Here is a 24,173-nt window from a genome sequence, read left to right on the forward strand (position 1 = left end):
AATTGTGAAAAATGCATTAAACTGTAATCGGAAAACGCGGTTATATGATATAGACCATATAGTATCTGTGGTATAAAGGCTGGGACGAATTTCAAATTATAAATATGTACACTTTATGTTGAAAGTATAGACCGTCGCGATTCCCATTGAAACAAATGGCGCGGTGATAAGTCTTCAAAACGAGAGCTGGTAAATTGTACGTCCTGGTACAGAGTACTTACCATTGTTTGGTATCTTACCCTAGCTATCTCTGTTGTATACGGGGAACGGGTTAACCTAGCGGTCGTTAGCGCTTGGCACTTGGTTCTATGAACATCCTCACTGTACCGACGGCGAGATGTTGTTTCTCTTTCTTCTGACAAATGTACTCATTGTAAGTCACTTTGGGTAAAAGCTTCTGCTAAATGCCCTAAAGTTAAATTGTGGTTTGGTCCACTGAGAACTGGACCAAACCATCCAGCTTCCCATCCCTCTGACACACACACAGGGATGGAAAGATAGACAACACATACTTTATTGTTACTTCAGAAGTTAAAGCCTATTTTATGCAATCAATCAGGATCAAATCTGAGGGGGATTATTTAGGCCAGGATAATCGTGGCATGACATTTTCATTTTCATATTGTACATCTATACACACACACACACACACACACACACACACACACACACACACACACACACACACACACACACACACACACACACAACACACACACACACACACACACACACACACAGGCACACACACACGTTTCCTTGGAGGTATAAGGCCACGTGCACAAAGTCAAACCATGCCAACTCAACGCAGTCAGCAGCCAAACCGGGAATCAAACCCCCATCTCTGGATCGGCTTGAATTACTTGGAACTTGGATTTGTTTACCAACACACTTCTCCTCTTCTTCTTCCTCCTCCACCTCCTCCTCCCCTTTCTCCTCTACAGAAGGTTATGGTTTTATTTATTCAACAACACACTGAAAGTGCACTGTCTGCCCTCTCTGCACGCATCAATTGCACTTTACCCTGTGTGTGAGTGGGTGTGTGTGTGTATGTGTGTGTGTGTGTGTGTGTGTGTGTGTGTGTGTGTGTGTGTGTGTGTATGTGTGTGCCTGCCTGCCTGCGTGCGTGCGTGCATGCCTGCGTGCGTGTGTGCGTGCGTGCGCTGCCCCATGCACAGATGAAAGTGAATGTCGTTAATGTCGGTGTACTCGGGGCTTGCGTGTGTGGAGTCTGTGTTTCTAGACCTGGACTCACGAATCACATCATTTATGAATGTGACGATGCTACAGCGTGTATAAGTCGGTCTGCAGTCAAACCTGTGTTACGTAACGGTGGATTGCTGGTGGCAGACAGCTCTCTCAGTTCTCTCATGTGGCATAACTTAAAGTGGGCTTTTCAAACCGAATACATTTAAATGTAACACCATGTAATTAAACAGATGCTAAATGTCTCTGTGAGGCTGGGAACAATCAGAGTATACAATTAATGCAGGAGTTCAGCTCCAGACGTCTAAGAGGTGATTGCAGTCTGCGACCTTGTTGCTAGATGACACAAAATCTCACACCCTGCTAGTCTGGCTATTGCCAGATCAAGATCAATCGTAGATTGCACGTTGGTCTGGGGAAGCTGCTGTCATTTTCTTCAGCACAAGAGGCGTGATCCACGGGCCTAGTTCAACTGAATCTGTACGCAATTGGCTGCTTGCCGTCGCTTCCCTGTTGTCATTGTTTTAAACCAGTCATTAGCGCCCTAACACCCTGAATCTTTAGAATTACATCTTGTATGAAATTGGTTTCTGAATTCCACAAAGAAAAAGAAAACGCACAAATCAGCGTATGATATGAACCTGAAAGAGTAGGGGAGGAGGAAGGGATGGGGAGGAAAAGGTGGGACCCAGGTGTCCTGAAGACTGGGAGGGTTCTGTAGACCATAAGGCAGCTCGTGGCGGTCTTCATGCAGAACATTTGTCAGCCTCATCTGTGACTTCTTGTTCCACATGGAGAGTCCATCTCTGCTGGGTCAGGCGCTGGGCCGGTTGCTATGGGTTGCTAAGGCTATGGGTCTCCACCTCCATCAGGTCTGTCTGAGAAGCGCTCTGCATCAGTAGGCTGAGGAAGTGGGGCAAGGAGATGTTCAGATAGAGAGCTGGACTGGCAATAAACAGGGACACACAAACACACACACAAACACACACACTGGGACACACACGCGCGCGCACGCGGACACAAACACACACAAACACACGCGCGGACAAACACACACAGGGACACACAGGGACACACACACACGTACACACACATTTACACACCCACACAGGGACACAAACACACATTGACACAGGGACACACACACACACACACACACACACACACGGACACACACATGGACACACGGCCCCCCTGCCTGGGGGGTCTCCCGGGGATGTGGGGGTGTAGATTGGGTCGGCCCTGGGGCCAGATGGAGATCTGCAGGTGTATGATCTGTGGTCCGGGATTGGTCGCGATCAGATTAAGTAAGGTTTCCCCGTGTTCATCTCTGGGAGAGGAAATGACTTTACTGCAGCAGCTGGAATGAAAGGAAAGAGGGCGTATGATCTGTTTCAGAGGAAATGAAACGAGGTTACTGCCAGGCGGGTTAACAGACCACATGTAGAAGATAATAAAACTAAAGTCGTGAATGTATAGAAGATGACATTGATCTAATAACATTATGTTCTTTTTGATATAGGTCCTACATTATGTCTTAATCGAATCCAGGCCGGATGTGTGCATGTCACAGCAGAAGTACAGAACATAAAACCCAAAGACCTACAAACTTATAAACGAGTTAACATATGTGAGGGCGAGTTAATGAACTCACACATTGTTGACAGTGTGTATCACAGTCATTCAGACGGAGGAGAGGAGATCAAGTCATGTTGGTTGTTGTGGTTTGTCCCCCAGTGATGTCACTCAGGCCAGGTTGAACCATGTGACTTTCTGGGATGGCGTGCGTTGGCAGCGTGCGCGCATCAGGTGGTGTTGACGTCTGGCTCCGTACGTCTCTGGCGCTGCGCATATGCCCTGCTCTTATTTATAGATCAGAGGATGAGTCACTCTCAGGGACAGGCGGCCCTTCTCCTGCACCGCTTCTCGCTGCTAGGAATTTATTTTGGGGGAATTTCAGCGGCAGCGTAGGAGAGACACCCAGGAAGTGACTGCAGGCCTGAATCCACTCTGGGCCGCTACAAGACGTTGCTGTCTCGCCGGTTGACGGACTCACAGGGTGAGGTTCGTGACCGCAGGTTTACCACCAATCAGGAGAGAGAGTGAACACCACAGGGACAGAATCCCGCCAAGTCAGTCCGTGTGAGCGTTGTGGCTCGTGGAGCCAAACAGTCGGAGGGTCAAGAACTCAATCAGTGATCTTCTCGGGCTTTCTTCCAGCCTCCGACAACGAGAATGATCTGTCTGAAGCCGCTGATGTGACAGCAGGGCGTTTACTTTGAAAAGCCCGCCAACCTGTACCATTTATTTTCCTTTTAGATGTCTGTAAACGCCTAATGAGGCCGGTAAACCCTTCATTAAGAAAACAAATACAGTCCTCATCATAGGAAATGACCGAACAAAGGTCATAGTGTCCATTAGAAGACCCCCAGACAGGAAAGAGGAGCCAGGGTCTGGTTGCTCTGGTATCCCCCAGCGGAGCAGGTCGCTGAGGTCTGGGTGTCGGAGAAAGACCCCGGTGAACAATATTTCTGCAGGCATGGGGCGACATGACCTCTGTGACCCTGAGGGATGCCCAACTTGGGACCCCAGCAGGAGGGGGGGCGGGGGGGGGGTAGTTCCCTCCCTCCTCCACATCTGATCATCTCTTCTTCCTCAGGAGCTTGTGAGAGCGACGGCCTCCAGACTTCACAGAGTGCCGATGATGAGAGAGGAAATGAACGAGTGAGGAACTGAAGAGACGCAGGCGGGAGACGGCAGGTCAGCGGTTCCCTGGTTCTCCTCCAGCCATCCCCCTGGTCTGAATCCCCTCTGAAACGGTTCTCCCCTGGTCTGGTTCTCCTCTGAAAAGGTTCTCCTCTTGTCTGGTTCTCCTCTGAACTGGTTCGCCTGGTTTGATGTGGTGGATCTTCTGTTCATACGGATCCTTCTTAATCCCTCTTTTTGAAACAGGGCGAGAGGGAAATGGGAGACAGAGGAGGATGGGAGACGAAGAGGAGAGAAAAGAGCGGGAGACAGGGAGAGAGGATAGAAAAGGAGGAGAGAGGGGTGAGGGGGTAAGAGCAGACAGAAGAGAGAGAGGAGAGGGTAAAGGGCGAGGCGGGTTGAGATTGGATTGAGAAATGAAAAGGGGAAGAGAGAGGGGGGAGGGGGGAGACAGGAGGGGGAGACGTGTGAGTGGGTGCGAGGAGAAAGAGATGAAGGGAGCGAGTAGAGACAGCGGAAAGAGGTGAAAGAGAGATGGATGGAGAGGGAGGATAGGACGTGAACGAGCCCAGACCGACTGGGGGCTTGATGAATGAATGAGCGTGAACACACTGGCGAGCAGCTCGGCAATTTACTCCGCTAAGATAGCGCCTCAAATTGAAGTGATGTCTTCCATTCACGACAACACTCCTGATATGAGTCGGGGTGAATTGAAGCACTGTGTGTGTGTGTGTGTGTGTGTGTGTGTGTGTGTGTGTGTGTGTGTGTGTGTGTGTGTGTGTGTGTGTGTGCGTGTGTACGTGTGTGTTATTGATTATGTGTGTGTGTGTGAATGTGTTATTGTTTCTGTTTGTGTCTGTATGTGTGTGTGAGTGAGTGTGTGTGTCTGTGTGTGTGTGCGCGTGTGTGTGCGTGTGTGCGTGTGTGTTTGTGTGTGTGTTATTGATTATGTGTGTGTGTGAATGTGTTATTGTTCCTGTTTGTGTCTGTATGTGTGTGTGAGTGTGTGTGTGTGTGTGTGTGTGTGTGTGTGTGTGTGTGTGTGTGTGTGTGTGTGTGTGTACTTGTGGGTGTGCGTGCGGCTGTGCATACTAATGTAATGTGATAGGTTAGCAGGTAGCTACGAGGACCGGTCTCATAATCCCAGTAAAACAGCAGCAGCAGCAGTCGTGGTCATTGAGGAGAGGCGCTGAATACCAATGGGCCTCAGCCGGCCCTACCGAGACTCTTTATACTGAGGAGCCGACACCAGCTAGCCCATTCATGTTAGCCTGCCAACCTGCTAACAGTCGTCTGCTAGTAACTCTTTCTGACGCAAGTGAGAAGGAGATGGAAACACTAGTCCACTAACACTAGTCTGGTAACGCTAGTCTGCTAACGCAATTCAGCTAATGCTAGTGGGCTAGTCTGGTTACGCTAGTCCACTGGCACTTGTCTGCTAACGCTAGTAGGCTAACAATAGAAACCAACTTTCATAATTCACGAGGGATCGATTAATGTTCAATCAATGGATGGATGGATGGATGAAAGATTGTTGAATGGATAGATGCATGGAAGGTAGCATGGGCATAGTGTACAGGAGGGACTCTCTGAATCCATCCCTAACGAGGTCAAAGAACCTGTTTATTGTCGGTTCCACAAATCCCATTCAAGCTGAGGTTCCAATCTCACCGAGCACTTAGCAGCCGGTACGGCTGTTCAGTTAGAGTCATCAAACGAAAGCGAGCATTTTGCTCGTTTTGTTTTTGCTCCTGTTGAGTGTCTGCTGATGTTCTCTGCCTTGAGATCCTGGGGTTTTTGGCAGGCGCCCTGAAAGCCCAGAGTTCAAGAAACCCAACGTCCCTGTCGGAGGAGGTGGAGATGTTCCACTGATGCTTCGCAGGGGTACGTTGGTACGTTGGTACGGTAGTGCGCTTCAAGCTCTGCTTTTATCGACGCTTCATGAAAAGGCGTTGCAGGGCCCGTGGCATTTCACAGACGGAGAAAGCTCTAGGCAGCCTTCTTCATGAGAAACGAGAGGTAGAGTTTTCTCGATACTACCGGTGTAGTTGTTGTAAGCAAACTAGAGTTGGTGTGTGAAAGACGCTCTCTGAACGCCTTACCTCTCCACTCCGACAATGAAACCTTCCCGACTCCCCCCACGCTCCGAGTCCCAATGACCTCGCCGACCCCTCCGTCCGCCCACTGCTCATCTGGTCCGAAGAACTTTCTAGAAGCCTCAGTGATAAGCACGTTCACTGGCTGCTGGGCAGCGTGACAGCCGTAATCAAAGTCTTTGGGTTCCTCCGTGACGTAACGGGGGATCTAATCAACCGCATGTGTTGTGTAACGAGGTCCCTCTGCGCTCCAGGACATCGCGTTGTGTCGCCTGTGAGACCCCGTACAGCTGCGTTGAAGACCTCCTGGTCGGCAGAGGCTTAATCAAGCCTGCATGGACCCTCCTCCTCCCCAGGGGGCTAAGACCTGATTACGGGATCCAACCCAAGCCTCGACCACAGCCGCGCGGCAGTTTCCTTTGGAAAAAATCGAAGGGATTCTTTCAAGAGTTCAGAGCACTCTGAAGGGGAGCTCACTTGAGACACGGAGAGCAGCGCTGGGGTGGAGGTCATTATTCTCGAGCCACGGCAGGTTTAAAACACGCAAAATCATCCAGGCTTAAAACATTGTGTAATTTTGTTACCTCATGCATTGCCTCTGGTCATGGATAAAGTCCTATCAACTCCCCAAGTGATTAAGCCTTTATCATCAGAGTTCATGTTTCCCAACTTCAAACTTTTTATAACAAATGTCCACATGTTCATCAGAATACATTTGATTTTCTATTCCATATGTCTAATCAATTCTGAGTTCATTTATATTTTGAATGAAGTATATTATCTATATACAACTGGCGTCAAGTAATGTTTTTTAATATTTGGAGCATTTAGCTTTTTCTTGTGTCCTTTTACTGCTGTGACCAGGGGGTAATTGTCATTATCCGTTTTCCTCTTATCTTAACTTGGCTCATCTTATCGTCCCTTGTTCTATCTTGTGTGATCAAGTAGCCCAGTTAAACTGCATCAGCTGTTGCAAAGGAGCAGGACATTTCTCTCTCAACTCTCAGACTGCCTTGCCCCGCTAAAGGCAAAGATGAACTCATTTATTCAACCGAAGGAAAGCTAGTTTAGAGCAAACACATAATCAGGACACCCTGTTCTCCTAAGCGGGGTCCTGCTGACAAGCTTCTGAAAGCCTCTGCTTGTTATCCTTCCATATGTACCCTGCAGGTCCGAGGGGAGCCGTTTAAAACATTGAGGTTTGGCTGTAGGAACACAAGTCCTTTAATCATCAAGGGTCGGGCGTGCATTTTTAATGCTCTGCCCAGAAACAGTGGTTTTCTCTCCCCGGCAGGGCTGATGTTCTCATGCGATGCGCTCCTGATTCAGGGCATGACTAAGCAGAAGGGATATGACGTCAAACATCTCAGAAGAAAAAAGAGGCGAGATAATTTTATCTCCTTCCCAGCACGGACCAGATATATATAGAAGAGAAGGTTCCTTACTGGTCCAACTCAGCCCCCGCTCCGATTCAGAGATGGATGGTTTCTCTGTTACCTGAACATGTTTCTCCTGTTTGACTTCAACAGTTCTTCTCTCTGACCCTCAAGTTCCGATGTTTCCCATGTTCGGATATTTGGCCCCCGAAGTACTGACGGTTCGACCTCCTGTTTTTCTTTCAGTTTCTGTTTAAATCCTGTTAAATCCTGTCATCTGAGAAGTAAAAGGCCTATAAATACACTCCTCCCACGTCCTACTATCTTAGCGGTATAAAATGCTACAGCAGCTGTCTCAGGGTTTTCATGTCCCGATGAAAACGCAGGTAGGGCGTCTTTCACGGGAAACAGAATGTTCTCCTCAGCAGTCCGAGCCTCTCCCTGAGGCCCAGAGTGGGCGTCCATCACCGTGTTGTCTTGGATAACACCTGTCATACGGTGACAGGGGCCAGGTCAGACCTGAGTGGACACCTGTTGGCTGCTGCCGCTGATGAACACTAACACAACTGTTATGTTCTTTTTATTAGGGCGGGTCTAGAAGACTTGAAGGGTGTGAAGAAGGAATTGATTGAATCATCTAGGGTTTGTTAAGCGGTAGCGATTGAGTATGCCCATTGCTGACTTTCAATGTCTTGCTGCTCCTTTGCCAGTCTCTCCTTCTCTCTCTCTCTACCTCCCTGTCTCTCTACCTTTCTCTCCTTTCTCTCTCTACCTCCCTGTCTCTATATTTCTCCTTCTCTCTCTCTCTCTACCTCCCTGTCTCTCTACCTTTCTCTCCTCTCTCTCTCTACCTCCCTGTCTCTATATGTCGCCTTCTCTCTCTCTTTACCTCCCTGCTTCTCTACCTTTCTCTCCTTTCTCTCTCTACCTCCCTGTCTCTATATGTCGCCTTCTCTCTCTCTCTACCTCCCTGTCTCTATATGTCGCCATCTCTCTCTCTCTACCTCCCTGTCTCTATATGTCGCCTTCTCTCTCTCTCTACCTCCCTGTCTCTAAACCTGTTTATCCTTCTCTGTCTCTCTAAAGAATGAATCATCTAGGTTTTGTTAGGCGGTTGCGATTGAGCAATTGCCCATTGCTGACTTGAGATGTAGATCAGTGTGTCTTGAGCACTGTAAAGAATCAGAGAGTAGCATTTAGCGCATAGTCACAGCCGTTTTGAGAGGAAAACAGCTAACCAGGTTCAAAGTGAATTCCTGCGTCACGCTGTGATGCTCGCGTCGCTCTCTCTGCGTCGACGGCTCTTTGGCCAACGGCGTCTTCAAGAACCACAAGCAACGAGTCGTCCATGGGGGGGGGTGTCACGTTTGACATCAAAGATACGATCCCCTAACCACCAGAATAATCAGCGATGAGACCGACCCCCCTGGGGATATCGTCAGAGAAAAGGAAGACCCTCTAAGATGTCATGTTAAACCAGACCCTGGTCTGGTTTAACATGACATCTTGGAGGGTCTTGTTCTCTCTGTATCCCCAGGGGGGCTGAGGTCTAACCCTGGCCAGACCAGGGACCTGCGTCCCCCCCATGGAAACACAGGTCCTCGACTTTAAAGGCGCCGGTCGTATGGGAGCGCCCCCTACTGGTGGATGCTGGAATGTCCAACCTCCAAAGATAATTATATATATAATATATATACGTATAAAATATAACTATCTACTCTACAACTGTCCAGACACACTCAGCTCCTTCTGAACAGCGGTTTGATTAATGTGCATATACGAAAGAGGGTTAAGCTTCTCGGACACTTAAAGTATAACGCTGGAACGGTGTGGGAGGCATTTCATGCCCAACATCGCTCATTATACCACTCCTGCACAACGACAGGACTAAAAGAGGATCACAAAGTTGGCGTGGGCCGTAACCATGGAAATGACACGCCTCTTCCCCTTCCAAAACTCTCATTTATTTTTATTCCGTAGTCTTCAAATTCCATCACCACATGCACGTACACTCATGCACACACACAAATCCTCCTCAGTTCTCTCTCTCTCTCTCTCTCTCTCTCTCTCTCTCTCTCTCTCTCTCTCTATCTCTCTCTCTCTCTCTCTCTTTCTCCCTACTCTAGTGTATGGGGGGGGGGGGGGTTCTATTGAACATAGCACCTTTTCAAAACATGTTGAAGCAAAGAATATTTGCTTTGATTAGGAATGCCTGCCCTTTGTTGATAATTGTATCAAACCCGCACATGATTATCTTGGACAAATGTTGCGTTAGTCTCACCTGCAAACAAGACAATGGTCAAAGCAACAATGTTTTGACCAAAATTGTCTTGTTTGAGGATGTTTTCAGCCGGTGCAGATAGCCCTGCATATGGAACCCCGCACCAATTCATACATTAGGAATGTGTGAATTCCGCCAGGCAGGGAATAATCAGGAACATGGCAGGGTAAGACTGTGTGAAAGGGGCTTCAGCTCACTAGGCTAACTCCTCAGCTGCTAATTAAAATAAAGGAGGATTATTCAGGGTGGACTAGAGAAGTCTTCAGGGACTCCTCCACCCCAGCAGGGAGCCTTTGATGAGAACCATACAGGACCACTAAGATAGCGCCGTATAGAAGTATGAAATATGAAAACGTGTTATCTCTGTTCCTTCATGTCTTTATGTCTGTTTCTCTCTCCATCTCTGGCTGTCTGTTTCCCTCTCCCTCCATCTCTACCTGTCTGGCTCTCTCTGCATCTCTACCTGTCTCTCTCTCTCCATCTCTACCTTTCCGTGTCTCTCTCCATCTCTATCCGTCTGTCTCTCTCTCCCTCTATCTGTTTATTTATCTTACTCCTTGTCTCTCTACATGTCTCTCTCTTTCTCTCTCTATCAGTCTCCCTCCCTGTCTGTCTCTCTTCCCCTCTCTCCTTCTGAATCTCTCCCGTCATGTCTCTCTACCTGTCTCTCTCTCTCTCACCATCCCTCCTTCTCTGCCCCTCCCTTTCTGTCCCTCTCAATATCTGTCTTTCTCTCTACCTGTCTCTCATTCTCTACCTCCCTGTCTTTCTACCTGTCTCCCCTCCTGTCTCTCTACCTGCGCTCCCCCGCCCTCCTCCCCCTAGCCTCTCCTCCAGGCCCCCCCCCCCCCTCTAAACAGCAATGTGTTGTCACTCAGCCTCACATCGCCCATGACGCCGGCTGTATATTTAGCATCTGGTGGAGGACAAAAACAAAACAGAGAGACAACAAAACCAGCAGTCGCCGCGTGAGAACATGACTCCGTTCAGCTCCCCCGGAATAGAAGTGTTTCCATATGAAGGCAGGTTCCAACATCTTCCCGAAACCCAAACACACTTCCCTCCCCGAACGGGGCTCGTCTCTGTTGCCATGGCGACGGTGGCGGACGACCACACAGCGCTCTCTCGAGTTTGGGGGGCGAAAAAAAAGAATTAGATGTTATGCCACACACACACACACACACAAACACACACAAGCACACAAAAAAACAGGCGCACACACACAAACACACACAACGAAAAACCCACACACACTTCATACAGTACACGGACATAGAGAGACATGTGGGGACTGTAGGATACAAACAACTTCAGAAATATATGACCTCTCAATGTACAAAACAACATGCCAGAATGCACACGCACACACACATGCACACACACACACACGCAGGCGGGCACAGACACTTGTTTGTCCCACTTGACATCTGGTTCCTCTTTTCCACACGCTGATGGTTTTTAATCCGTCTCTCTCTATATCGGTCCTCAGCTCTGCTTCGCTCTCTCTCTCTCTCTCTCTCTCTCTCTCTCTCTCTCTCTCTCTCTTGTGTTGGTCGTAGAGACAGTGTGCATGAGAGAGAGAGAGAGTACAGCAGTGATTAGTATGTATAATGTACAGTGTACTTCCCTGCATTAAAGGTCACTTAAGCTTTAACAAAAGTTCAAAATTGTCACCTTGAACACAAGGGCTTAAGTGTGTGTGTGTGTGTGTGTGTTTGTGTGTGTGTGTGTGTGTGGATGCATGAGAGAGAGAGAGAGTATGAGAGAGAGAGACGAGAGAGGCAGAGATGGCCATAGAGAGAAGGAAGGAGTGAGAGAGGAGGGAGAGAGAGAGAGAGAGAGAGAACTGAGGAGGATTTGTTTCACACTGGACAGCTGCATCCAGACAGACACTCTCTCTCTTCTGCTTCTTCTCCTCCGTCTTCCCCTTCTGGTCCGGAGAAGTCCTCCACCTCTCCTGCAGGATACCCTAACCCTAACACTGGGCCTGGCCCCGGGCCTGGTGTGTCCAGATGTGGAGCTCAAACCTGGTCATCATGAGGACATTGAGGTCCTCGTGTTAATCGGCTGGTGCACAGCTCCGGTCCTCTCCCCCTGAGAAGAGAACCTCAAGCTAAAGGCTAAATAATATAAAGCTTTGTGAAGCTCCGCCATTGCCTCAGCTTTCATGTCTTTTAGCTTTTGAGACAAGACTCGGGGTAGAGAATTCTTTTGAACAGCCCGTCTGCGCTTCTTCCCAAGACCACAGAAGAGGGCGATGTTATGCTAATCCTCAGCACCCCCTTCCCGGCGCCCTTGAACCCCTCGTGCAGATAGCGCCTATCTGCTATCTGCTGAGGAGTTAATTGGCCTCTTAGCGAGAAGGCGGCTTAATGAAGACGTGTTTGGTTTGGGGAACGTGTGGAGATGGCGTTGGATCAGGAGATGACCTTCAGACTGTTGGATCTCAATCACAGCTCCGTCATTCACACTGCAAAGAATCACCAGGAGATGAAGGCTCAGGTACACAAATAATATTTATTAAACACATATTAAACAATTTCTCTGCTTTTTGCCTGGGGACAGACAGTATATACATGAGGGTGGCCTTAACCATCGATGCAAAACCAGTTTGTTGGACCATGGAGAGGCCTGAGTAAAGAAGAGGCCATCTCTGGGGCTAAAAACACTATTAAGATGCTAACTCTGGGGCTAAGATCGCTACTGTCTATTTCCAAGGCTAAAACGATACGCGATGCAAACTTTCTGGCTAAGCCTCAAGGAAAGCCTCTCTCCGAGGCTTAGATGCTCGTTATCTGACCCCTGCTCTGCTTTCATTAACGTTTGTACAGATGAGCGAAGTTATCACGAAACACTATCACGTTGTTAACAGAGTGGAAGTGTGCCTCGTCTTCGAGCCAGGATCGAGCAGTGGATAAAAATGTTCTGACATGCGTGTTTGCAGAAGATGGTTTCAACGTTACCGGAGGGATATTACCCACGGTCAAACGCAGGGATCTCAACCCTCGCGTTCTCTGAGCATCAAGGAAGGGAACCTGTAACTTTATTCTGGAATGCAAAGCCTGTCAACAGCGAAATATGTTTTGATTATTATATGAAAAATAATAATACTTCTGGAATGTGAAGTACTGAGCTGAGTCGTCCTAATCGATACGGGGCAGCAGATTGTCTGTCTGATGTGAGTTCAATCTGTGCTCGTTTAGCAGCCCTGATGGAGGGTTGGGGTTTGATCCCCGGGAGGAGACAGTGAGAGGTTGGGGGGGGGGGGGGGGGGGGGGGGGTTGGGGTCTGTCAGTTACGTCTTGGCTGCAGCAAGAGCCCGGCCTGAGCAGCACGGCTACCGTCACTATGGCGACAAAGAGATGTACCGTCGCCTGGGGTTCTGAGGGAGAAACGGAGCGGTCTCTCAAACACACTGATGCACACAAACACACGATACACGCATACGTGCACACATACAAACACACACACACATACTTACATACAGCGCACACAGACTTACATATAGACATGCACACACACACGCACGTGTTAACACATACTCACATGTACATGCATTCAGCGATGCAGACATAAAAACAGGCGCACACCGCACCTTCTGGACCCGGTACTGACCCTGAACCCGAGCCACCGTCCAGACCCCACACACACACACCCTGAGACACCAGCTCTCTGCGGACATCCTCTCCGTCCAGACCCCACACACATCCCCACCCCCACCTCCATCATGCGGGGACTTCACACACACAGCCCCACATTGTGGGGACGTCACACACACACACACCCACCTTGTGGGGACTTCACACACACACACACACACACACACACACACACCTTGTGGGGACTTCACACACACACACCCCCACCTTGTGGGGACTTCACACACACACACCACCTCCACCTGGTGGGGACGTGGTGCGTGACCCCCACATTTACTGCCACGTACACAGAAAGCATTCAGAAGGCCAACACATACAACGGCATGTATTCAGAAACTATTTTGAATGTTTACCTATATAACCCTACGTCTTGGAGCTTGTATATATTTTCTCTGTATCTTGGGGAACTGAGCCCAGCTGTCTGAGATCGACCCCGAATTGGCCTCCAGCTTGAATCAATACCTTTATTGACAGGAGAGCAGGCAGGAGGTATCGACGGAGCAGGCAGCACCCAGAGAGATGGAAGGAGGTGTGACACCAGGACACAGGTGAGTGTGGACTTCAAAGAGCGCACGTATCTGCTACTGTACTGTACATCGATTTATCTTATCTTGTATATATATCACGTCCTATTTATCAACTTAATAAACTATACATCTTCATCGTTTTGCTACATACAGTTTGTCCCCCGCTGACCCCCATCCCTGGGGACAGCCTTAAGGTGGGTCTTTGTAGAAAAGGTCGGGCGCTACGCAGCGGAACTACCTGACGATACACAACGTATTTACAAAGTGCTGCTCTGACCCGTACCTTACAAAACAGCTTGTGCTTTAGGAGACGGCTCACATTCGCTCACATTCGTCCACACGCACTCGCACACACGCTCGCGCACAAACACGTACACGCGCACATGCACGCACGAATGTGCACGTACACGCACACATGCATGCACACACACACACACACACATACGCACACACACACACACACAGGAAGTATAAAATAAACACACTACTTGTTGTTCTCTTAGTTTGGACAGAAGCAGACAAACTTAGACTCTGTATTTTCTCTACTAAATGCTACGTTCATTTCACTGAGGCTAGTTCTAAAACAAACAGATACAACTCTAGTCCGTTAAATATGTCCGTGGTGATAGATGTCCTTTTGTAATTTCCAGGTAGGAGGTCAACCTTGACCCACCCCCAGCCCCGGAAGCAGGAAGTGACCTGCTGAGATGTCCTGAGAGGATGTCCGTCAGACACCAAGGAACACGGTAACAACTGCTACATGACTTGAGGAGTTTCTCTGTGGATGCTTTCTTCTCGTTCTCTCCAGTCTAAGCGCTGCTCGCTCGCTCGCTCCCTCAGGACTTCTGTTGCTGCGGCAGTCAAAACACTTCATGTACTGCATGTACGTGTGGACTCTATATTTATATATACATATATATATATATATATATATATATATATATATATATGTATCATTTATGGTGGACCTTATTTATACATCTGTTTGTTTACATGTGTGTATACATCTACATGTGTGTGTTTGTGTTCATGTCTGCGTGCACGTCTGTGTGTATATATGCTCGTCTGTGCATATGTGTGAGAGGTTTTAGACCTGAGATCCTGGAGGTTTTCCTTCATGGAGGTCTTCTCATGGGGCTCTAGTGATAATTGGTCTTAGTAGTTCTTGGAGTTGTACTCCATGGGGGTTTTCTCCATGGGGGTCTAGTCCATGGGGGCCAAGTCCATGGGGGTCTAGTCCATGGGGGCCAAGTCCATGGGGGTCTAGTCGATGGGGGTCTAGTCTATGAGGGTCTAGTCCAAGGGGGTCTAGTCCAAGGGGGTCTAGTCCAAGGGGGTCTAGTCCATGGGGGCCAAGTCCATGGGGGTCTAGTCCAAGGGGGTCTAGTCCAAGGGGGTCTAGTCCATGGGGGCCAAGTCCATGGGGGTCTAGTCCAAGGGGGTCTAGTCCATGGGGGTCTAGTCCATGGGGGTCTAGTCCAAGGGGGTCTAGTCTATGAGGGTCTAGTTCCTCTCTTCGCAGACAGAAGGGAAGGGAAGCTTCCCCCGGTATGTGTGTCGACAGCCTTTGGAGGAATCAGAAGTCCTGAGGACCAGGAAGTGTCCAGGGTCGCAGCCGGTCCTTCTCTCGCCGGGGACGCCCCCAACGTAACCCCATCCCCCCGAACCCCAACCCCAACCCCAACCTCCCCCCCCGATCGTTCTCCCCCCCGCCCCGTCTACACGCAGATCTCGATGGCGGTGGCCATCAGCAGCTGGCTCTTGCTCTTGTCGCGGCCGGGAGAGGGGCTCTCGTCGCGGGGGGACAGGGGGTCCGACAGCACGGTGCGCTTCAGCGGCGCCGGCCGCAGGCAGGGCCCCCCGGAGGGGGGCGCCGGGGGCGACGGCTCCGGGTGTCTGTGGCCGGAGCGGGACGCCGACGAAGACGAGGAGGCCGACGCCGACGAGAACGAGGAGACGGCGGGCGGCGCGCAGGCCCCGACGCCGCCGCCGCCGCCGCCGCCGCCGCCGCCGGGACACGCCCCCAGCGAGCCGGCCCGCTCGCCCCTCTTGCCGCGGCAGGAGGCGCGGCGCCGCAGCTCGCTCAGCAGCGCGTACTTGATGAAGCAGAAGACGTCCTTCACGCCGCAGCGCTCGCCCGGCTCGGCCGCCAGCAGCCGGCGGAACATGCGCAGGGCGTCGTCGGTGAAGCGCCGCCACTGGGACGGGTAGGTCCCGGCCGGGCAGCCCGCCTTCTGCCAGCGCCGGAACTCCTCGTAGAAGGCGTCGGCGGGCGCGGCCGCCTCCCAGGGGAAGTTCCCGGTGAGCATGCAGAAGACGAGCACGCCGAAGGCCCACACGTCCAGCGCCGTGGTGACCAGGAAGCCCTCGGAGCGGCCGGCGGCGCAGACCTCGGGCGCCGTGTAGGGGATGGTGCCGCTGACCCGCTTCACCCGGCAGCCCGCCCGCCGCGTCATGCCGAAGTCGGCCAGCTTCACGCGCCGGCACTCGCGGTCGAACAGCAGCACGTTCTCGGGCTTGACGTCGCGGTGCACCAGGCCCTTGGCGTGCATGAAGTCCAACGCCAGACCCAGCTGCTGCATGCACCGCTTCACCATCTCCTCCGGGAGGCCCACCTGGGGCGGGGCGGGGGGGGGGGGGGGGGAGGCAAGACAGAAGGAAAGGACAGACACAGAAACACAGAGAGAAAAGAAGGGTGAAGATAAAATGGTAATGTGGATTAGTCTGTGCAGCAGAGCCACGGGGCCCCTGCATGTGGCCCCTTGTGTGTTTTCGATGCTGAAGCGTGTCCCAGATTTCCTCTGCACACGCCAAGGGGAAGCCATGGTCTCCCCAGAGGACAGGCTGCTCTCCCTGGGGAGCCTGTTAGATAACCCCCCCCCACCCTCTGTCCTCCATGCATCCTCTGGCCTGACCTTGACGCGCCAACCGGAGCTCACGCCGCCGGAGGTCCTGTTTAGTGTTTGTTTACGGTTTAGTCACGGCTTCTCTCCCGAACTACGAGAGGTCATTAAGGAGCAGGCAGGGAGCGGGGGGACGTCATCGAGGATCGAACCCGGGCACCTCTCTGCTAGGAGTCCAACAGCCCTACTTGGCCCATGCCTGTTCACGGTGAGACCAGCCCCCAGCTAGGAGTAGCCTCCCCAGCCCTGCTGGGGTACCCCCCCCCATCCCATAGAGGGATGAGGTCATACCCGATGAGGGGCGTTGTGACGACTCAACCACTTACCACGGCGCCGTCGTCTGATGATGCGTCATGAGTCGGTGGTAACGGCCTCTGACGGGACGGGACGGGCGTACCTGGGGGTAGATGATGTCGCCGTGGAAACGGCCTCTGACCGGACGGGCGGGGCGTACCTGGGGGGGGATGATGTCGAACAGGTCGCCGGCGGGGGCGTACTCCTGGCCGAACACGTAGCAGTCCTCGGTCTCGAAGAGCACGTCGGTCACCGTGACGATGAAGGGGCTGCAGCTGAGCGAGGCGGTGAGGCTGTACTCCCGCAGGAAGCTCTTCAGCTTCGTCTTGCTCTTCGTCACGAACTTCAGCGCCATCTTGGTGCCTGGGAGGGGCGGAGCCACGCACACACACACACGCAGACACACGCAGACACACACAGACACACACAAACACACAACACACGGTCAGAGCCCAATACAAAAAAACACAACACACGGTCAGACCCCAATACACAGACACACACAGGCAGACACACACACACACAGACACACACACACAGACACACACACACACACACAGACACAGACACACAGACACACACACACACACACACACACACAGACACAGAGACACACACAGAGCAGGCCGGGTCATGGGGGTGTCTGGTGGGTCCTGACACGGTGTTTCGGATGCGTTGAGACGTATTTAACGTCCTCCACTCTGGGGCCCCCGGGCTCGTTAACCTGGACTGGTGCTCTTCATTAAATCCAAACTGTCTGGCACAGGGAGAATTAGAGTTTGATTGAAGTCTGAATCCAGCGCCACAGGCAAGGGGATTGTGGAGTACACGCACACGCGCACACACACACACACACACACACACACAGTCACACACACATATGCACACAAACACATATACTCACATGCAGACACACACACGCACACGCACACACACGCACACAAACAGTCACACACACATATGCACACAAACACATATACTCACATGCAGACACGCACACACACACACACAGATACACTCACAAACACGGACTTGTGTGTCCGTGTGTGTTTGTGTGTATGTGTTTGTGTTCTGGGGGCCTGACCTCGTGCTGTGTGTTGTGTATTTGTGTGTGTGTTGTGGGTCTGACCTTGTGTGTGATGGGCCATAAGATCCACCTCACCGTAGGTGTTGTGTGTTTGTGTTGTGTGTTGTGCGTTGCGTTGTGTACCTTGTGTGCGGTGGGCCATCAGGTCCACCTTACCGTAGGTGTTTGTGTTGTGTTGTGTGTTGTGCGTTGCGTTGTGTACCTTGTGTGCGGTGGGCCATCAGGTCCACCTTACCGTAGGTGTTTGTGTTGTGTTGTGTGTTGTGCGTTGCGTTGTGTACCTTGTGTGCGGTGGGCCATCAGGTCCACCTTACCGTAGGTGTTTCTGTGTTGTGTTGTGTGTTGTGCGTTGCGTTGTGTACCTTGTGTGCGGTGGGTCATCAGGTCCACATTACCGTAGGTGTTTGTGTTGTGTTGTGTGTTGTGCGTTGCGTTGTGTACCTTGTGTGCGGTGGGCCATCAGGTCCACCTTACCGTAGGTGTTTGTGTTGTGTTGTGTGTTGTGCGTTGCGTTGTGTACCTTGTGTGCGGTGGGCCATCAGGTCCACCTTACCGTAGGTGTTTCTGTGTTGTGTTGTGTGTTGTGCGTTGCGTTGTGTACCTTGTGTGCGGTGGGCCATCAGGTCAACCTTACCGTAGGTGCTGTGTGTTGTGTGTTGTGCGTTGCGTTGTGTACCTTGTGTGCGGTGGGCCATCAGGTCCACCTTACCGTAGGTGCTGTGTGTTGTGTGTTGTGCGTTGCGTTGTGTACCTTGTGTGCGGTGGGCCATCAGGTCCACCTTACCGTAGGTGCTGTGTGTTGTGTGTTGTGCGTTGCGTTGTGTACCTTGTGTGCGGTGGGCCATCAGGTCCACCTTACCGTAGGTGCTGTGTGTTGTGCTGTGTGTTGTGCGTTGTGTTGTGTACCTTGTGTGCGGTGGGCCATCAGGTCCACCTTACCGTAGGTGCTGTGTGTTGTGTGTTGTGCGTTGCGTTGTGTACCTTGTGTGCGGTGGGCCATCAGGTCCACCTTACCGTAGGTGCTGTGTGTTGTGTGTTGTGCGTTGCGTTGTGTACCTTGTGTGCGGTGGGCCATCAGGTCCACCTTGCCGTATATGTTGTGTGTTTGTGTTGTGTTGTGTGTTGTGCGTTGCGTTGTGTACCTTGTGTGCGTTGGGCCATCAGGTCCACCTTGCCGTATGTGTTGTGTGTTTGTGTTGTGTTGTGTGTTGTGCGTTGCGTTGTGTACCTTGTGTGCGGTGGGCCATCAGATCCACCTTGCCGTATGTGTTGTGTGTTTGTGTTGTGTTGTGTGTTGTGCGTTGCGTTGTGTACCTTGTGTGCGGTGGGCCATCAGGTCCACCTTGCCGTATGTGTTGTGTGTTTGTGTTGTGTTGTGTGTTGTGCGTTGCGTTGTGTACCTTGTGTGCGGTGGGCCATCAGGTCCACCTTACCGTAGGTGCTGTGTGTTGTGCTGTGTGTTGTGCGTTGCGTTGTGTACCTTGTGTGCGGTGGGCCATCAGGTCCACCTTACCGTAGGTGTTGTGCTGTGTGTTGTGCGTTGCGTTGTGTACCTTGTGTGCGGTGGGCCATCAGGTCCACCTTGCCGTAGGTGCTGTGTGTTGTGTGTTGTGCGTTGCGTTGTGTACCTTGTGTGCGGTGGGCCATCAGGTCCACCTTACCGTAGGTGCTGTGTGTTGTGTGTTGTGCGTTGCGTTGTGTACCTTGTGTGCGGTGGGCCATCAGGTCCACCTTACCGTAGGTGCTGTGTGTTGTGTGTTGTGCGTTGCGTTGTGTACCTTGTGTGCGGTGGGCCATCAGGTCCACCTTACCGTAGGTGTTTGTGTTGTGTTGTGCGTTGTGCGTTGCGTTGTGTACCTTGTGTGCGGTGGGCCATCAGGTCCACCTTGCCGTATGTGCCCTTCCCCAGCTCGCGGAGGTGCTCGTAGCGCTGTGCCACGTCGGCGGCCGACAGCGAGCTGATGGCGAGGGCCTGCATGTCCTCCGTCGGGACGCCGCCGCCCCCGCCGCAGAACGCCATCTTGGCGGTGGGAGAGGAGCCCCCCCCGCTGGCCACGCGGCCCGGCCCCGACGGAGAGAGGGACAGGCCGGCCTTGAGGCTGTGAGGCAGACTGAGGAGGAGGAGGAGGAGGAGGAGGAGGAGGAGGAGGAGGAGGAGGGTGAGAGGGAGGCCGGTAACAGCAGGACACGGCCCCAGTGTGAGTCCCTCTTTGGATTTGTGTGTGTGTGTGTGTGTGTGTGTGTGTGTGTGTGTGTGTGTGTGAGTGAGAGAGTGAGTGAGTGTGTCTCTGTGTGAGTGTGTGTGTGTGTGTGTGTGTGTGTGAGTGAGTGTGTCTCTGTGTGAGTGTGTGTGTGTGTATATGTGTGTGAGAGTGAATGAGTGAGTGAGAGAGTGAGTGAGGGAGGGACTGAGTGTGTCTCAGTGTGAGTTTGTGTGTGTGTCTGTGTATGTGCGTGTGTTTGTCTGTCTGTATGTGTGTGTGCGTGCGCGCGGGTGCTTTTGCATAATATATACGTCCGCTGAACGTTTGTTTACGTGCAGGGACTCAGGATAGGTCCCTGGTGTCACATGACCCCACAAGACCCGCCTCCCCTCTGCTAATCCAATCATCACATAATCCTCCCGGAGATTGGAGGCCGCTAATGGCTCCTGACATCTCGTCGCCATTGCTGGTGCTTCTGGCTCTGGCAGCCAATCAGAGGGGAGGGTTTCAGCTCAGTGGGGGGGGAGGGGGGGATGCAGAGTGTGGAGTGAAAGACGAGGGTGTGGCACGGGCACTCTTAGCGGATCGATGGCGTGACGTGCACTAGCGGGACGGGAGCGCCGTCGGCAGGCAGGAAGCTACGGAGGAAGACGAGGGGGAGACGAGGGGGGAGACGAGGGGGGAGACGAGGGGGGAGACGAGGGGGGAGACGGTACAGATGAGATGAAGCACTCTGATCGCCCCCGGGAGCCAGGAGACACTCTGATGATCGATGCAATCGCATTCACCCGTTCACACACATCCTTACACACACACTCGCCCTTTTACATGTACGTTGGCTCACTCACTCACTCATTTAAGCCCACGCACATTAACTCCTTCATACACATTTACTAATTGACGCAAACATTCACCCGTTCACACACACCAACACGATCACCCGAGGATATGCACACATTCATACACTCTCTCGCTCCTTTCAACGCACGAAACTTATCGCGCACACACACAGTAATCCTTTCACACACAAATTAACACACATTCAAGGGTTCACTCCCCTGTGTTGCTCAGATGCGCTGCTGAACCGAGGGGTTTCTGCCAGCGGCCTGTTAGTCAGCAACAGCAGGAGTCGTATCGACTCATGGTGGCACAACAGCCTTTCGATTGTACTGTAAGTGGAATAGTCTCTCTCATGTCCCAGCCTGGGTTATTAAGGGTATCACATCATACCCCCCTCTTGTGTTCAAGACGGAGCCCCATCGTCAGCCACTCCGTAGAACCTCCCTGTAGAACCTCTCCTCAGAACCTCTCTGTAGAACCTCTCCTCAGAACCTCTCCGTAGCACCTCATAGCATATCCTCCCTGTAGAATCTCTCCTCAGAACCTCCCCGTAGAACCTCTCCTTAGAACCTCATAGCATAACCTCCCTTCAGAACCTCTCTGTAGAACCTCTTTCTACAGGACTTCATTGCATACCCCTCTCTGCAGAACCTCTCCCCAGAACCTCTCATCAGATCCTCTCTGTAGAACATCACTGTAGAACCTCTCTGCAGAACATCTCTGTAGAACCTCTCTGCAGAACATCTCTGTAGAACCTCTCTGCAGAACCTCTCTAAAGAACCTCTGTAGAACCTCTCTGTAGAACCTCTCTAAAGAACCTCTGTAGAACCTCTCTAAAGAACCTCTCTGCAGAACCTCTCTGCAGAACCTCTCTGTAGAACTTCTCCTCAGAACATCACAGTAGAACCTGGGATCATGATGAGTGCTGGTCTCTCTTGCCCGTGCAGGCGGTCATACCTGTTGCTTCAAGGGGGCTGTGGTTCCTCGCGCTGGAAGTTTGGTAAAGTTGAACCGTCCCTGTGAAGGTATCTAGGGAGGTGTGTGGGTTTCCAGAGGAGAGCATTATGTGGTCTGTTTGTTTATGATCTTAATAACTTATTTTAATTCATACAGCCTGTGGTCTTCCTGGTCCTTTCCCGTCCGGGACTCATAAAGTGCGTTCTCATCTTGATGGCGTGGGCAGTCCCCAACACCAGCACATCCCTCACTGCTGACCTGGGGTTGTTTTATGCCCAGTTTGAGCCTAGCAACAGCACCGCTAGCCCACCTGCTCATAACAACGTACCACAACAGAAGGACGCACACACTGAGGTATAATGGGACTACTGTAGAGAGGAGCATTCATATATTACACACAACCTTACATCCAAACTTAACCATCTGTTGTAATCTAATACTAAACTTAAAACTGATCCCTAAAAGGAAACGTCTCTAACCCAACACCTAAACCATTAACTGAACTTAATATTTGATAATGAATTCTGAGTAGGGCTGAACGATTTAGGGAAATAATCTAATTGCGATTATTTCGACCAATATTGCGATTGCGATTTAGCATGCGATCATTTTTTTTATGCTCTATATTATTCACCAAACAAGCAATAAATCATTCTGTAGTACGACCAACACAACATTGGTTGCAGTCAACATATAAACGGCTCTTTCCTCTAGGCCAGGCCTATGTGTTGAGATGAATTGATGTATGAATCCTGAGACCGGCGGCAGAAAGCGTCTGTGTGCCTGGGCTCGGAGGCTGGAGGTAGAAGTGGTGTGAAGGTAAGCGTCTGAGGAGGGAGGGGACTCTAACACATCGATACTGAGGCAAACAGCTCTCCTTTATGATAACGGCAAAACGTTCATCACCATGGTAACCATCCTCGTTCATAGCCGAGCGGGGAGTGGAAATCGATGGTCGGAACGGCCGACAGATACAAGACGAGGGCCGAGACGACGAGGTCACGTGACTCACGGAGAGGTGCCTGGATTTGAATTGATGAAAATGAGATGCAAACACACAAACGGCAACACGTCGGGACACGACCCAAAACAATACCGCTGGGAGACCAGGGGGGGCTGGCATTCATACACATTCACTCGTTAATTCACACACAATCGCCTGTTAATTTGCACACTTTCACTTGCTCATTTACACACATTCACCCGTTAATTTGCACGCATTCCCCCGTTCATTCACACACATTCACCCGTTCGTTTGCACACATTCCCTCGTTCATTCACACACATTCACCCGTTCATTTGCACACATTCCCTCGTTCATTCGCACACACTCACCCGGCCATTTACACACATTCACCCGTTCATTTACACACATTCACCCATTTACATAGTCACCCATTGACCGCCAGTCACTCGCTTTGCCTGTGAGGATGAATCCCGCTGAGCTTCGTGTGTGCTGCTGCACCGAGGGTTTGGCTCCAGCGGCCTAATAGTCAGCCACAGCAGGAGAGACCCGGTTCATACAGACTCATGGTTTTACAGACAGCCAGGGAGGACAGGGGAGAGGCTGGAAGGCTACAGTCGCTCACACTGTAGCCCAACAGTCACTGATGCTGTAGCACAACAGTCGCTTACACTGTAGCCCAACAGTCACTGATGCTGTAGCACAACAGTCGCTTACACTGTAGCCCAACAGTCACTTATGCTGTAGCACAACAGTCGCTCACACTGTAGCCCAACAGTCACTGATGCTGTAGCACAACAGTCGCTCACACTGTAGCCCAACAGTCACTGATGCTGTAGCACAACAGTCGCTCACACTGTAGCCCAACAGTCACTGATGCTGTAGCACAACAGTCGCTCACACTGTAGCCCAACAGTCACTGGTGCTGTAGCACAACAGTCGCTCACACTGTAGCCCAACAGTCACTGGTGCTGTAGCACAACAGTCGCTCACACTGTAGCCCAACAGTCCCTGATGCTGTAGCACAACAGTCACTCACACTGTAGCCCAACAGTCCCTGATGCTGTAGCACA

At 51.4% G+C, this 24,173-nt stretch overlaps 1 protein-coding gene across 1 annotated transcript in view; it reads right to left on the reverse strand.

Moving 5' to 3' along the window:
• Positions 1-15,569: 15,569 nt before the first annotated feature.
• The window catches only part of sbk1 (SH3 domain binding kinase 1), a gene marked incomplete at its 3' end in the record, with an annotated part of 13,112 nt that continues 4,508 nt past the window's right edge, over positions 15,570-24,173 (reverse strand). The window contains exons 2-4 of the mRNA XM_079756590.1: positions 19,993-20,246; positions 17,209-17,411; positions 15,570-16,466 (exon numbers count right to left, since the gene is read on the reverse strand). Of these exons, the coding sequence (XP_079612716.1) occupies positions 15,570-16,466; positions 17,209-17,411; positions 19,993-20,246 (1,354 nt within the window). The remainder of the gene's footprint in view (positions 16,467-17,208; positions 17,412-19,992; positions 20,247-24,173) is intronic.

This window comes from Pollachius pollachius (assembly GCF_949987615.1).
Source record: "Pollachius pollachius genome assembly, chromosome: 19".
NCBI classification, from domain to species: Eukaryota; Metazoa; Chordata; class Actinopteri; order Gadiformes; family Gadidae; genus Pollachius; species Pollachius pollachius.